At 43.5% G+C, this 17074-nt stretch overlaps 1 protein-coding gene across 2 annotated transcripts in view; it reads left to right on the top strand.

Annotated features, from left to right (window-relative positions):
* The first annotated feature begins 4861 nt into the window (after nucleotides 1-4861).
* The window catches only part of LOC126545559 (uncharacterized), a 41319-nt gene continuing 29106 nt past the window's right edge, over nucleotides 4862-17074 (top strand). The window contains exons 1-3 of one of the 2 annotated variants that reach the window (XM_050193478.2): nucleotides 4862-5300; nucleotides 6033-6330; nucleotides 8319-9256. In XM_050193478.2, coding sequence (XP_050049435.1) covers nucleotides 5218-5300; nucleotides 6033-6330; nucleotides 8319-9256 — 1319 coding nt within the window. In that variant the 5' untranslated portion in view covers nucleotides 4862-5217. Of the gene's footprint in view, nucleotides 5403-6032; nucleotides 6331-8318; nucleotides 9257-17074 lie in introns of both variants that reach the window. The other variant, XM_050193479.2, reaches the window with a different exon arrangement.

The raw sequence follows: 17074 nt of genomic DNA, 5'->3' as shown, positions 1-17074 counted from the left end.
ACCGGCAGAGGACCGGCTTTTACAGCAGAGCTCACGCAAGCCATTCTGCAATACAGCCAGACAAGTCACAGGAGGACAACTGCCTACCATCCGCAGACGAATGGTCTCACGGAGCGCCCGAACAAGACCCTCGCCGACATACTAGCAATGTACGTCGACGTCGAGCACAAGACGTGGGATGCGGTCCTGCCGTACGTAACATTCGCTTACAACACGGCGTGCAAGAAACACAGATCTCGCCATTTAAGCTGGTTTACGGCAGGAACCCGACGACGACGCTCGACGGCATGCAGCCGCACGTCACTGACGAGGAAAATCTGGACGTCGCTACCTATCTCCAGCGCGCCGAAGAAGCTCGACAGCTCGCCCGCCTACGGGTCAAGAACCAGCAGCAGACACTACAACCTGCGACGACGCTTCGTCGAGTACCATCCCGGCGACCGTGTTTGGGTACGGACCCCGGTACGCCGACGAGGACTGAGTGAGAAACTATTGCGGGGCTATTTCGGACCCTACAAGGTGATCCGACGTATTAGCGCGCTGAACTATGAGGTCGTGCCAGAGGGCATTTCGCATTCACAGCGGCGCCGCGCACGATCTGAAGTGGTCCACGTGGTGCGCCTTAAACCCTTTTACGGACGCTGACAAACTTCCTTATTTTGTTGCTTTCTTTGCTACGAGTGCTTTTCTTTATTACTTTCGTTTGTTCGCAGCATCGGGTCGATGCTTTTTAAGACGAGGGTATTGACACGTGTACTTATCTTTATCGGGCGACCACGTTTCGCCGCCTAACAAATGTTATCGCACAGCGCGGGACGCGCCTGCATGTATCCCAAGTTTCTGGAAAGTTATCGATGCTTCTATCCGCTGTCTGTTGTCGCCGAACCTTGTGTATTTCATCGCCTGACGCGAATGGCGTAGAACTTTGTGGAAGGTACGCGGGTCCCAACGATTAGTCTGGAACATTCGACGACTGCTGTATAAAAGCCGACGCGCTTGACCCGCTGATCAGATTTTCGACGATCGCCGACTGCGTTCGCCGCTATCGTTGTGCTATAAGTGTAGCCTGTTTTGTGGGCACAGGTTCGCCCAATAAAAGTTAGTTTTGTCCTTCACTGTATTGCTAGTGTTCTTCAACGTCACCACCACGTGACAATGTTAAAGAACACCGTCACTGCCTCAAGCAAGATGTTATGCCATATTTTTCAGAAATCCCTCGCATCTGGAAAGTTACCCACCGATTGGTTAATAGGAAAAATAATATCAATTCACAAATCTGGAGATGTTCACTCGCCTGAGAACTATCGGCCCATATCTTTAACCTGCATATGTTGCAAAATGCTTGAGCACGTAATCACTTCACACGTGTACAGCGACCTAGAAGTTCACAATTAATCTTTTTCTAATCAGCATGGTTTTAGGAAGGTATTTTCCTGTGGCACCCAATTATTTGACCTAACGACTGACTTGTACTTTAACATGGACTGCAATCTTCAAACTGACTGTATCTTTCTTGACTTTTTAAAGCTTTTGACCGCGTGCCCCACTGCCGCCTAATTTCTAAAGTATCTGCCCTACGACTTGACTATTTAACATTATCCTGGATTCCTAATTTTTTTTTCTTTTCGAGAACAGTTTACTGTTAACAATTTTGCTTCCCCGCCTTCTTCTGTTTGCTCTGGTGTGCCACAGGACAGCGTCCTCGGCCCCTTACTCTTCTTAATCTGCATTAACGACTTACCCACCCAGATTACTTCCTGCATGCGCCTTTTTGCCGATGACTGCATAATCTACCGTCCTATTCACACGACTGACGATCACTTGGCACTTCAAGTAGATCTTAACCTTATCGCTAACTGGTGTAACAAATGGCTCATGACACTAAACTTTACAAAGTGCGAGGTGATGTGCTTCAGCCGAAAATTTCTTAATTCTAAATTTTCGTATCACCTTAATAACACCATGCTCTCCCACACTTCATCATACAAGCACCTTGGTGTTCTTACAGAGAATCTTTCATAGGTCCCACACATCGCTTCTACATGCACCAAAGCATCACGTTCTCTTGGCTATCTACGACGCAACTTGCGAAATGCCCCGACAAACACTCGAAAACTCGCTTTCCAAACATTCATTTTGCCACACTTAGAATTCGCCTCCTTAATTTGGTCCCCTCATCAAAATTACCTAGTCAATATGACGTAAAAAATACAAAATAGAGCAGCCCGGTTCATATCACGTAACTACGGTATAAACTCAAGCATTACACAAATTAAACTAGACCTTCTACTGCCGCCATTAGATATCTGCTGCAACATCGCTCTTTTGTGCTTATATTAAACGAACCCGGTTACAACTGTAAATACCCCACTCTTTTTTACGCAGATTACATAATCAGTTCAGTTTCATGCACATATACGGTAAAGCAAATGCATTTAATCCATCTGCACTACCTCGCGCCATTCGTTTTTGGAACGACCTCCCTGATAACATAGCCTCCATATTATAACCCCGAACCGTTCCGCTGTCAGTTACTCACGCTTTACCCATTTAATACCGTTCACGAATGCCCAGATTAGTGTATTTCATTGCGTATTTTTGCACTGTTGCATATTATTTTCATAAACAGTATTCCTTTTGCTCTGTTAATGGTAACAAGTGTTCGTGTGCCTTCAGATATTGCTTTGTGTTCCCTGTGCCTTGAATATTGTATAACATGGCAATCTTTTTATAGCACTGTTCTTTACTGTTTAAAATGCCCCCCTTACTTTATGCCCTGCCATAGGGCCTGTAAGGTTCTTTTGAATAAATAAAAAATGCCGTTCCCGATTATACGTCCGCTCAGCTAAGTAGCTTCTGCAATATAAACGGCTGCTTTCAGTTATCCGGTGTACTATCATAAGAACAATACTGAAGTATTTAAAGGAACGGCATGCCTCACATACACGTAAACATATTTGTTGATCTGCCGTGTTCGTTGAAGAAGATAAGTGTGGCAGTACATTGGGAACCCAGTTTTAATGGGTTACAGTCTTGCAGACATGGTGAGACTGTAAAAAAAAAAAAAGAAAAAAAAGTTTTCCTTGCCTGAATCAAGTTTGCAGATTTAGAGGCTGTCCGAAAACGTCCCAATATAAAAGCCCCGTTTGTATTGAATGACAGCTAGGAACTTGTTCAGCAGAACCGATTAGCAACCGTGCGTTAATTCTCTCGGGAACTTTTGCGGCTCGGCGCAACAGCCACGACTCTCCAGCAGCACAATAATTCGGAATACGAGTCCTCACTTGCCTCGACCCCTCACCTTCCAGGCTTCAAAAGTGCTGTTATTCATTACATTCGAACGCAAACGGCTATTCAATCATTTTTAATAGTGAATTCTGAAGTCGAATACGATCTGAATAGCAAACACCATTCGATTAGACTAGATGTTTCTACTTCATTTCGCCTGCTGGCACGTTGAAGGAGATCGCCAGACAAGCCACGGAGATTACTTTGGTAAAGATTTCCCGATTGAGTCTGAGTACGTAGGCAATATCTTGTCCCTAACACTGTTCATATTAACGTCCAATAATTGTCTTGATTCCTTTTCTTGGAAAGTCTATTGGTTCACCTGGGGTTGGTGCAGCTCTTAAAAGAAACACGCTTATTCCTGACGGTAGTTCTCACTTTTTCAATCAGTGTATTTAGAATGTTTTATAATTTTTTTCTTACATATATGCCGTTGAGATATATGTCCATGTACCCATGGATTTACTTAGAAGTACACTGGTCATTTGCACCTCTTCGCGCCGCGCAGTAATGAACCTAGTTTATTTCACTATAATATTGTTTTCTTTGATCATTGTCCCTCATCAATATTCCACCAACAAGAAACGCGCGTCAAATGACGCGATATCAATAACGTTTTCTTACGTAGCTTCATACTGCAGACAGGCGGCCTCTGTGGCAAAAATTACGTGTTACATTTAGAAAACAATGTTAAAAAAGGCAGTGCACCTGGCTGAAACTACAATTGGTACCGGTCGACAAGAGTCGCGGGCGCACCAATGCAAGTAAAACCATAAAAATTTTTACTGCACAGACTTTTTGCAAGAAAAACTGGGCGTCCGCGCAGCGAACGCGCGCTCGCTAGCAGACGACGCACTAGACAACGACAGAAATATTGAAGACATCGTGTTGTATAACACATGCCTGAAATACATATACGTGGCAAAAATGTGTTATTCAAAATTTCCAGCGGAAATAAAGCACTATTATACGAGCGTACGCGCGCAACCGGTCTCAAGGCCCACAGCGAAATTACCTTGAATATGCCGCGAAGCGTGTCGCCACCTTTATTTAGTTCGCTCGCAGCGCCCTCGCAAAATTTTTCCACACACGGCACCTCAGCAAGAGAGCGTCGTTCGGCCCACTCAACCTCTAATTGTGTCTATGTCTAAAGATAGATTGTGTCTACCATTCTACTAACTCTATGGTGTCTACTACCTGTTTCTGCTTCCGAAATCGCTTTCGGCGCTTTCAGCCTGTAAAATTCACAGACAAAGGAAAGTTCGCGTTTTTCTTTTCTTGACCAGATGTTTTTCTTGAATGAGGTGTGGTTAGGTTGCCAGCAGTGTGCACCAGTAAGTGCTATTTTGCTACGAAATTTGAGCGAGAACAAAATAGTGATAAGCGCGAAATATCTTTTTTAATTTTTTGATGATGTGCAGAAAAAAAGTAGTTCGTATTATTATTATTATTATTATAATTATTATCGTCATCAGACTTGCTAGATTACCACTAATGATGCTGGCGTGTTCGGAAGTGCCTCTATGGGTGTTCTCTAGTTCTATTTTTCTCTATGGACAGTTGATGCGGCGGAGGGCAGGAGGGAATGGGATATGTGGCGGAGCGCAAGGGGCGCAAGCTACAGGGCTGCAGGGGTACAGGGACGTTAGTCTAGCTCTGGTCTAGCCTCCGGAGCGGGGTGCCGCCGGCGCGTTGGCGGTCTCCCTCGCATTTACCGTTGTCTAGCCTTTCCCGACTGACACGGCATGACGTTTGTAAGCATCCAGTCAAGTATACTATGGTGTCGAAATAGGTGAATAATCATAAACGTTTCGGCCGTGGCTTTGTGAAGTCCGTGAGCATCGTTGACTGGCGTGAAAGAAGTCGACGGATACAGCGTGCGTCTGCCTTCGGCAGTGAACAGGCTGCCATTAGCACAGTTTCGGTAAAATGATTAAAGCGAAGTGCACGTGGAAGGTTCAAGGCGACCGTCCTGTGTCTGACGCAATTGTATACTTCGAAGACAATGAAAAGTAAGTTCGACTGCTGTGCACCGTCCACTACATTCCCTCGCTTTCGGCCCTGTGTGCGTGTCATCTGCTGTGAAGCAAAGCAAGTGTTATTAAAGATCGAATGTAAGTTTACACTTTGTAGGGTGTTTTTCGGGGAGGTAGTAGGCAGAAAAAAAGTGTGCCGCCTTCATTTTGTTGCAGTTGCTTGATGTTCTAGCTCCGAGTAATCCCATGGAGAATTGGCTATTTTTATCTCATCTCTGCGCGGGCGCGGTGATGCCAAGCCCTGAAGTGTGGGCTGAATGGATGAGCTGTATAATTGACCTTGAGGTGTACATTTGTATAGTGGGAACTGGTCAGCTTCAGCATTCAAAAAGTACCGTGTTTATATTTGTGGGGAACGCATTTCCGCTTTAGCGCACAAGCAAGACCGTAATTTGAAAGGTGTATGTCCGCTCCCTTATCAAGAAGTGCTTCCACGAATTTGGCAACTTTTCGTTTCTAAAGAGCACACACGCTTGTATATTGTATGTGTCGGCTTGTAGTTGGCTTATTCAACCATCTTCCTACGTGTGAGTATTTGGGAGCAGAGAGGAAATGCAAACTTTTAGCGGTTTTCTCCTAGCTACTATCGTACGTGCGCGCGTAATAATAGGAAGGTGTATTTATAGTATCGTACACTATGTGTTGTGTTCCAAACCAGTGGCAGTCAAAGCTCATTCGTGTTTTCACTGTTTTCTGCCTACCCTTTAGCATTGACCTCGAAGACGCAATTTCTGCTGAAAATTGTGTCCAGCTGGAAGCACCAGTAGATGATGATGTCACTGGTAACTACATTGTACCAGCCTGCCAAGTATTCTTGTTCTGTGGTGAGACACATCAGATGAGCAGCGTGTCTATTCTGTCCGAGGCAAGGGTCATAGAAGTCTATGGTTACCATGGAGAATACTTAAGCACCCTGAAAAATGAACTTATGGAGGAAGTGGATGGCATGTCTGTATTTCGAGGCGACCTTAAACTTACAAGACCTTTGAAAGAATGCTGCTTGAAAGTGAGTAAAACTTTCTCGGTTGCACATTTTCAGTTGGTTGCATGTAAATTGATATCGAGGTTTTATGTAGTGCTTATTTAGCATCATGCCTAAGCACAATGTCCGTAAGAGCAATTCTTTGCCATTTACAGCTGTATCATATGAAGCGATTGTTGTTTATACCTCTCTGTTTCTCATGACAGCCACTTTTTAATGGGCCAAAGTGCAAGTTGATCATTTATCATTGTTCCACTGATGCCAAAGTCTTTACTGTTGTTTTTTTTTTAGTGCTTCTGCCAAGAACTTGTTACTGTAATTTGCTGTTAACTCTTGAATGTGACAATAATTCTAAGAGGAGCTTTAGGTGAAAAGATGCGATATTCTCATTATATTTTATTTCCGACTGTTTGCTTCCAAAAATGATGCCCGGACCATTCATTTTTGTATAAAAATGCACAAAATGAGTTGGACTGAAAAATGTACCCAATGCAGTCGCAGTGGCTCTGATACTATAGTGTCAAGTGGCTGCTGTTTTTCATCACTTTCATGTTTGAACAGGGAAAGCAAAACAAGACTTAATTTTCAGTGTCATATGCAAACGTTGAAAGGTTTCAATATTTCTTTGTCATAGACATGCTTTTTTTATTGCCTACAGAGGCAGTCTGAAAAACAAAAACAAGTATTGTGAAATTGTGAAGTCCTTTAAAAGAAGTATGTATTTTAGAGACAAATTATAACTATTTAATTGCACTCTACAGTAGTTTAGGAACAAAGTGCTCTGCTTCATAACAGTTATTACAGATAACACCTTAAAATATGCATGCAAAATAACCAGAACTTTGTTATATAATGCATGAAATAAGAAGTATGGAAGCTATGTGAAAAATTAATAGTTTCTGAGAGCGAAAATAATTGTTTGTGATCCTGCTTTCATTGACAAAGGCTGGTGTAACGTAAAATTATTCTAATCAATTTTAGTCCAAATCCGCTGTTAGCCCTCTGTGATAGGTCAGAATGGTGCGGGTCCCTCCCACATGAGTGGGCGCCATGCCCGTATGGGCAGAACCCGAGTCATTTCGGCCTGTCATGGAGTGCTAATGGCCAATTTGGAATGAAAACAGATTGGGATAGTTTTACATTATACCGGCCAAGGATATCGGCTTTCTGAGCCATATTTAAAAGATAACGCTGTGTTTTTTGTTATATTAAGTGTTATGTTAAGTGAGCAGTTACTTCGGGTCTTGTTGCACCTCATGTAATGCACTTTTTTGCACCTTACGTAATGCCTTCGGGCCCTTAAGGTTGAATAAATGAAATGATATGTCATGTGTTTGCATAAAAGCATGGAAAACAATTTTAGATAAACAGCAAACACTATCTTGAAACTAAAACTGGGTGAAATATTCCAGAGAAAGCTGCCTTTTTGTGATAGTGGTGATGGTAGAATAAAAACAGAAGTACTATTGGCAATATATTGAGGGCAGCTGTTTAACTGCAATGAGTTCTTAATTTTATTCTGTGGCACCTCTCTTCTTGGAGAAAAAAAAAATGAAACAATATTGCTTTATGAAGGTTATATTGTTGCTGAAGCATTTAAGTTGGATGAAGTTTCTCATAACAGTAAGCACCACCACTGCTTCCGTCCTGCTAATCACTACTCGCATGCTGTGGTTGAATGGGAATCGTCATTTCCAAGGCACAGATAAAAAATGCATGCACTAATCTTCAAAATTAATTTGTGGAAAGACTATAAGCTTTCAGTCATGCTACTTGGTATGACATGTCCAGCATAATCATACAATACAAAACTTGTTTAAATCTGTAGACCTAAAAAATTTATAGAGCTACCTTTATCCTAACATTGTAGGCTGGCATCATTAGTTGAGAAGTAGATAAAAATAAAGCAATTATTTTGGCATCGGTATTTCGGTGTATTGTACCAAAATCATTCAGTGCTATTTGTGACTTTCTTTTTTAATTTTTTCCATTCTTGCTTTGCATGCTTGCAGTTCATCCCTCTGAAGTCTAAAGATTCGATGTGGCTGTATGGAATCAAAGTGGTGGTTCAGGAAAAACCAAGGCCAGACACACTACAGTTGTTTCCAACTTCAATGCCTCTAAAAGATGTTGAAGAGAGGCTAGAAGCTTCAGGGGCACAGCTGAGTGAGAAAGCCGAGAGCCTTAAGCGAATGATGGAACTATTTCAGGGAACCACCGGTATGCTGTCTGCAGCTGCGATGTCACCTGTTTTTGCTGGCTTTTCAACATTATCACGTGGAGCACCGCAGCAAGTTCCAGATGGCATGGCACAGTTTTACAACATGTTTCAAAATGCTGGTCTGAAATCACAAATGCAGCCAACACCTACGAAGCAAGCACCCAAGCCTCCGCTAGCTGCTGAGTCGGCTAGAGAGGCTGTGCTGCCAACACCAAGTGGCACAGGAGCTGTTGAGACTGGCCAGGATGGGCTTCTTGCAGGCATACTAAAGCTTCTGGAGAATCACACAGCCAAGCAACAACCTCAGTATGAACCTCTACCACAGGCTGTAGCAAAGGCTAAAGTAAGTGGATCAGAGTCAGCATCCTTGGACAAGGAATTTATCCTGGAGCTTCTTGAGAAATCTGGTGTTCTGAACAAGCAAACGGCCACTGTACTTCTTGCAGAAATCATTCAGAAAACTGGAGCCACAGTACAGCTAAACCAGTCACATGGAGATGCTGAAAAAAAGTCTACCAATGTTCCTGCTGAAGGTGTTGCAGCGGGACAGCCTGAAGTTGCAGCTGAAGAGACAATACTCAAGGTGACATCGAGGGCAATTGGGACTGATAACGAGCCATCCAAGGAGGCTGGTTCACAGACTGATCAGCCTGAACCTGTGCCAACAGCCAACCAAGAACCACAGCTGGTACCAGCAGCACTAACAATGGAAACCCTTCAAATGCAAAGGTGAAGTACATTTCCTTGTCACACAATTGTTTGTGTCTGTATGAACTTTTATTTTCTGAGCAGGAGGCCGGCAGCTCAGTAGTCCTGCTGTGTAACCTCAATCATTCCAATTTTGCATTGAATATTTATTTATTACAACCAGCTTTGGTTCAGCTGCCATCATGATGTTCTAGTTATCACAGCTTATGATCGCATGGGCTCTGAAATGAGTGACAGGGTTGATGAAGTCTTTAGTGAAGTTAATGCCGTAGAACTTTCCGTATGGCAAAGTATTTCACAGCCTGTCTTATGTTACTATTTAATGTTTGTATTATGTGGAACCAGCCAGTCATCTGCATAGTTCTTTCATGCCTCTAAAAGATGTTGAAGAGAAGCTAGAAGCTTCAGAAGTCAAACAGATGTTCCGAGCTATGTTCACTGTTGATACCTGTTTACAGGTACCAACTGTGAAAGTTTCCTAGAACGGCAGTGAATGTAGCTCAGCTCATGTCAGCCATGTGCACACACAGATTGGATACAACATTTAATCCTTGTGTCTGTAATCCTAGCAAAAAATATTCTTAGAGAAAAACAGGAGGCAGATATATTTTTTTCTTTTCAAACAAATCGCCAGTAAATTCTTGCATTTAAAACTATATAAGCAGCCAAATACATTTTGTTGAAATTCCTCAGTTCTTATTGTAAACTGTGTTTACCTGTTTCCTTACTGCACGAAAGGCACTGATTTTCGGTCAGTCTGTATTTATTATTTTACATCCAGAAATATTAAAGAAATGTAATGTATATAGTGACCAAAAAGTATCATAATTGTCTTAAGTGAGAACAATGCGGAAGTAATTGGTCAGAAAATTCTTGAATATGCATTTGTGAAATTAGGGACTGGGCACTGAAAATAGCATAAATAGAAGAAAAGAATAGTATTTGTATTTTTTTCATGAAATGTATAGCAAATTAAAATCTCAAATGTACAGACGTATGGGGCCTTGCTTATAGTTTCAACGTCTCTTAGACCATGCAAATATAATAATTATTGTGTTTTTCTGTGGGATTGAAGCTAGCTGGTATGACGGTTCTGCTATGCAGAGGAAGGATTTTCTCTTTGAAAGCAGAGGCTTGTTATGTCTCGTCAATAAATAGCTCAATAGCTTCCAAAACAATGTGGGATCAGGTTCGTAAGTTTAGAGGTGACTACGCTCCTTACACAATTCCCGTACTCTCACCCCCAGGCACACGAACAAATTTAGTAGAACAAGCAGACATATTAGGGCAGCATTTTCATAATATATCAAGCTGAGTAAACTATTCTGCTATATTTCTAAAATATAAGCAATCAGCAGAAAAACTAAAGCTTCCAACCACAGGAAGTTCAGAGAGATCGTATAATGCCTCCTTAACACTACAGGAAATCAATAGAGTACTCACCACTGACAAAAAAACTGCACCTGGTCTGGACAGAGTACATTACGCAATGCTCGCTCATCTATCTCCTAATGCAGTTGAAACCTTGCTTCGCTTTTTTAATATAATCTGGGAAATGGGAAAAATGCCGAATGAGTGGAAGAAAGCCATCGTGATCCCTTTCTTGAAAACTGGAAAACCTCTCACAACAGCAACCAGCTACAGACCTATAGCACTTACAAGTTGTCTTGCAAAGTCTTATGAAGCCATTATAAACATGATTGACATACGTCCTTGAAACGGAGAACCTGCTAGATAACCATCAGTGTGGGTACAAGAAAGATCGCTCTACAACGGATCACCTAGTCCAGCTAGAACACGAGATACATGAGGCCTTTCTACACAAGCAGTATTGTTTCACTGTTTTCTTTGACCTAGAAAAGGCGCGCGACGCAACATGTAGGTTTGATATTTTAAGGGACTTAGCAGATTTAGGAATCCGTGGTAGAATGCTCAAATGTCTAGCAGATTTCATGTCGGACCGAATATTCCAAGTGTGTTTAGGAACGGTGCTGTCACATGTATTCATTCAGGAAAATGGTGTGCCACAGGGATGCGTATTAAGCACAGCATTGTTTGTGGTAAAAATGAACTCAGTCAATAATGTAATTCCATCCTCTGTAATGCATTCATTATATGTGGATGATCTACAAATTGTGTGTCGTGCATCGAACCTGGCATCCTGCAAACGGCAAATTCAAATTACATTAAACAAACTGCTGCAGTGGGCATCTGAAAACGGTTTTCGCTTCTCAAGTGAAAAAACTATTAGTGTTGTTTTCACACAAAAAAGAGGCCTACAACCAGATCCCATCCTTAAGCTACAGGAAGCCTCACTACAGGTAAAACAAGAACACGAAGTTTCTGGGTGTTCTGTTTGATAAAAAGTTAAGCTTTGTCGCCCACATAAATAACCTTAAAATTAAAGCGAACAATGCGCTTAGCATCCTCAAAGTCCTGTCCCGGAAGCGCTGGCGCTCTGACCGTAAATGCCTGCTACGCATCTACCCTACTTTGGTGCGTAGCATATTAGACTATGGTAGCATCATATATAGTTCCGCAGACAGTGTTACATCCGACAACTTGATCCAGTTCATAACCTTGGGCTTCGACTGGCAAGTGGTGCTTACAGAACATCGCCTGTCCATAGCTTATATGTTGACTGTAATGAACCTCCTTTACAGCAGCGCAGACTGCTACTAACTTTTTCTTACGTACTCAGAATTCAGTCCTCACCACAACACATAGGCTTCAACATTGTCACGCAGTGGAACTCACGCTTACACTATACAAACCAAACTTGATTAAGCCGCTTGTCCTGCGATATGAGGAATATATTCAGGATTATGACATTCCTCCCAAAGTCCTCCAGGTTGCCAGAAAGCCACAGCTTTTGCCCCCGTGGTATGATTTCGCACCGTAATGTGACTGAACTTTGACACATTTAAGGAAGACACCCCACATGAACATATTGCACAAGAATTCCGCGCTCTTCGGGAAAAATATCAAAATTACATGGAATCTTACACTGATGGCTCTAAAACAAAAGAACACGTGGGTGTGGGGGCCGTAACGGAACATTGGGAAATAAGTATTCGATTACCACAACATGCCTCTGTCTACACAGCTGAAGTCTACGCAATATGGACTGTAGTTAAAAAGATCATCGCTGACAAGCATGAAAACACAGTAATACATGTATACACTGATTCATTAAGCACACTGAAGGCTCTACACGTGAAATCTGAATGTGAACCCCTGTTAGGGGATATTTTAAACATGGTGACATCAGACAAATATGGCATATGAATTAGGTTTTGCTGGGTACCAAGCCATGTTGGTATACCAGGTAATGAAGCAGCAGATGTGCATCAATGGCAGCGCATGAATACACAACAAACACAACGCTTCCATATAAGGATAGTGCTGTGATTAGGAAGGCCTTGATGACAAAATGGCAACAAGAATGGGACAATTGTATAAGCAACAAGCTTCATCTTACTAAACCCATAATTGGCAAGTGGAAGTCGTGCACCCACCAGTTCTGTGAGGGGATCCTGTGTCGACTTCGGATTAAACACACACATCTAACACATAATTTTCTCCTCCGAAAAGAAAACCCGCCGACATGCAAAAAATGCAATGAACCTCTTACAGTAATACATATCCTTATGACATGTCCACACTTTACTACTCAGAGACGGAAGCTTTTACAAAACCTATATAATTTACATATACCTTTACAACCTGCCCTATTACTGGCAGATGACTCGCTAGTGCCATATACTAACGTTGACTTTTTAGAGACTACTGGCTATTTACATCAACTATAATGCACTGCAGGTTTACCTGATTTAATGTTGCGTTGTGTTGCAGACTTGTGACTGGCGCAGCATGGCCTGAGTAGCCTTTGCTCCATTAAGCCCCAAATAACTAACTAGAACAAGCACTCGCTACCACCACTAGCAAGAAAACAAAAAGAAAAAAAGAAACATGAAGTTTTCAGAATTGACCACAAGGCATGACACAGCCGGGGTGAAGTGAATATGCATTAGTTGCAGACATCAGGGCTTCGAAGTTCAGGCGTTTCCCATTACAGCGAACTAATATTAAGAGGCATTCAAAACGAGGTTGAATGCCCTGTCAAAAGCCTTTAATGCCCGCAGACGCCAGGTTGTACAGTCAACATGCAGATAGCGGAGGCGAGCGTACACCGAACGTTATACGCCGCAGGTGGCATTTCAGTGCCATCGATAGGTAGAGCAACAGCCGATTCCGTGCAACGCATAGGTGATTGCGGGACGTTTTTTTTAAATTGTTTTTTGAAGGCGCTGTCACCTGCTTTTTAACCCGGAGCCCTTTGTTCAAAGCGTCTAAACACAATGAGCGCTTCACAGGTTCGCTCCGCATTCTCTGGCTTAGCTTCTCGCATTTTTTTTTTTTTTTAAAAAAGGGGGCATCGCGTCTCATCAGTAAGAACAACCTAAGGTTTATCGTTTCTGGACTGTAGACGAGGCGACCAAGTTTAAACGACCCGCCGTAGTTGCTTAATGCCTTAGGTGTTGGGCTGCTAGGCACGAGGTCGCGGGATCGAATCCCGGCCCCGGCGGGCGCATTTCGATGGGGGTGAAATGCGAAAACACCTGTCTACTTAAATTTAGGTGCACGTTAAAAAACCTCAGGTGGTCCAAATTTCCAGAGTCCCCCACTTCAGCGTGCCTTATAATCAGATCGTGGCTTTTGCACATAAAACACCATAATCTAATGATATAATTTAACTTTAAACGTGGAAACGTTCACAAAGGGGCAAACATGAAGCAAAAAATAAAAACAGTGATCGCTTTGAAACTGCAGTAAACAAAGCGCGATTGCTTATGTTCTAGGCCACGGCGGCCGCATTTCGATGGGGGCGAAATGCGAAAACACCCGTGTACTTTGCTTTAGGTGCACGTTAAAGAATCCCAGGTGGTCGAAATTTCCGCAGTCCTCCACTACGGCGCGCTCATAATCAGAAAGTGGTTTTGGCACGTAAAACCCCATAATTTAATTTTTTTTATGCTTATGTTCTCCGTCGAACATCCGCGATCCACCGCCGCCGTCGCTCTTGCTCGCGAAGCAGCACGTGTGTGCCTGACGAGTTTTCGTACGTGTTAAAGCGCCCATCTACGCAACAGATGCTTCAAGACACCGCTGAACGCTGACAGAAGCGTTAATTTACCATCAAGAACGCAAACATGACAGCACGCGCATAGGCGCTAACAGGGACAGTGCTCGCCCGCCTACGCTTCGCAGCCTTGGCGACAGGCAGCGTTGTCGGCGTTCTGCGCATGGCGTATATAGGCTGTCTTTTTGTTTTGTTTAGCTGGTCCAAATTTTTAAAGATTGCCTGAGGCAGTTAGCACAACCCCAACCCTTGATCCAAATTACTCAATGAGGCGGCCATTACTTATATGAGAAATCTAAACCAGATGTCAAAAATATGCAGATTGGGCACTTGTATTTCTGGAAGGGTGCTCTGCTTTCGCTGCAATGTTGGCATTAAACGACGTACGAGGCTGTTTAGAGATGTAATGCCTGTTGGTAATGTTCAAGAATTCAAAATTATGCTGTAGTAGGGTTTACGTTTTCATGATAGCGTCTAGCAGCGCGATCCGCGTGAACCGACCAGCTGAAAGGTATGTACGTATGTACGGTAGGTACGTTCTTTTCAATGAGTTGTGCGAACCGAACGCGTAGTTTATCGGTCGCATACAAAAAGTACAGCCACTTGGTCGCAAACATCCAGGAAACTGTGCGTAATTACTGAACATTGTGCAGTACAGTAAAACGTTGTGCAGAAATCATGAACGATAATTTCAGTGTAAGCGAATAGCCCGAACTAACGAGCTAGCAAGCGTACGGGCGATGGAACGAACGAGGGACCGGTTGAGTGAAGAACGAATGAGCGAGCGAGCGCAAGTACGTTTTCTCTCTCCCCCCCAATTCGGTTGTGCTACGGCCGGACTCGACTCTCTCCTCGCGGAGGAGCGAGTGAGTCGAGTCCGGCCGTGGTTGTGCTGCAGTGTACTAGAAGGGGACAGTGGACTGAGCCGCTCCACTGACGCTGTTAGCGTTGCATCCAAGAGGTGACGCCACAGACAACTTCAATGGAAGCTTTGCTTGCAGAGTGACCCTAGCAGAAGCTTTCATTTTCCTTGCGCTGCTGTTGATTTCAGGTCGAAGCAGTTCACACTACCTTGATTTGGGCGAGTTGGTTCATCTTCACAGTTTTCATTAAAAAAAGCGCTAAAGACGAAGACGAAGAAACCCATGACTGGCACCAGTTCTGTTGTATGTGTTCCTTCGTCTTCGTCTTTAGCGCTTTTTTTATGAAAACTGTCAGTTTTAATTTCGCCACACTTGAGATTCTTTACATATCTTTAGCAAGCACTATATATGTTTAGGCCACAAAATATTTGCCACAACAGTACCTTGTGGAAAAGGACGACGCCAGTGCTTCGGCGATTTACTGCCTATCCTAACCGCTAGATTTCTTATAAGTCGTCGCCGACGGATTTTGCTTATCCGGAAGGGGCCTTAAAATTTTGCGAATTATCAGGCAATTGTAAAAAAATTTATTCGAAAAACAATCTTGTTTAATTAGATGGCCGGTGACCTAATATACGGTTTCATGTCATGTCGACCTAACCTAAAATGATTTTGTATCAAGATTATGTCAGGTAGTCCACCAGTGAATTAGTCAGAAAACAATGCGCACATACTTCCTAGCCGAGCTTAAAAAATGCAGGTACGCTAGCCAGACGGGGGGGGGGGGGCTTAGGGCCAAACGTTCCTTTCCTTCGAGCGTTTCCTAACCTTACGTGAGGCCTCCTTACAGCGAAGGACCGATGGAGAAAGCAAGCGTACTCCTAACACTCCCTTCACCCGTCCTCACGTAAGGAGCGGTTGCTGCATGCCTGGGTTCGAAATGATCTCTTAAAAGCTTTACGCGAACACCATTATTCAATAAAAGAATCTTGTATCGTCGCACAACTTTTAAATTGAAGAGCTAATAGAGAGATGCATGGACGCTTTCTTCTAGTTTTGTTTACTAAATGTAAAAAAAGTACCACATTACAGTGCAAAACTTGATCTTCTTCAGCAACGTTGGCACGCCGGCGTCGTGGAACGCCTTTGCAACGCTTTCATGCCGCACGCGTGACTGAAACGAACATGCCTGGCAAGGCGTACCGTGCTCGCGCTTCTCCGCAGGTGGGCGACAGCACGCATGCGCAAGCAAACGTCACGTGGCTAAGCAGTGAGGTGAAGCGCTCGTTCAGGGCCAGGAGCGGCGTAAGGACGCACGAAGGTAGCTTCGGAGCTACCCTACGCTGAGGAAGCACCAAGGAAGCCTTCACCGAGGGCCCCTCAGTAAGGAAGCTTTCAGATAAGGTGGCCTCGCTGCAATGAAGGCTTCCTTACTGAGGTAAGGAAGATTGCATTGTTTGGCTTTTAGTCTTCATTTTCACCAGTAATAGTCAACTAATTTTCACCAAATTAATGACGATAGTATTTTGAAAGAATACCAGTGTAAAGTGACTAAGTGTTCATCGGCGTAACCAGGCTATCGGAGAAGCACATATTGTCGACATTCGCGGAGCCACCGCACCGCATTGCCTCCGCTGGCGAGTAAGCCCACTGCCCCATTCTAGTACACTGTAGTTGTGCTAAACCTACATCCACGTGCCACCGCCACTTTTGCTGGTTGGAAACGTGTATGTGCGAGAGCTCACGCGCGAAAGTCGAACACCTTCTAGATAGTTGCACAGTTCCCCTTCCCTCCCCGCAACTCGGTTGCGCGAGAGCACACGCCCTTTCACT

Source organism: Dermacentor andersoni, chromosome 1 (genome assembly GCF_023375885.2).
Source record: "Dermacentor andersoni chromosome 1, qqDerAnde1_hic_scaffold, whole genome shotgun sequence".
Classification (NCBI taxonomy): Eukaryota; Metazoa; Arthropoda; class Arachnida; order Ixodida; family Ixodidae; genus Dermacentor; species Dermacentor andersoni.
The sequence above is the reverse complement of the archived record's forward strand: the minus strand, read 5'-3'. Positions and strand labels throughout refer to the sequence as shown.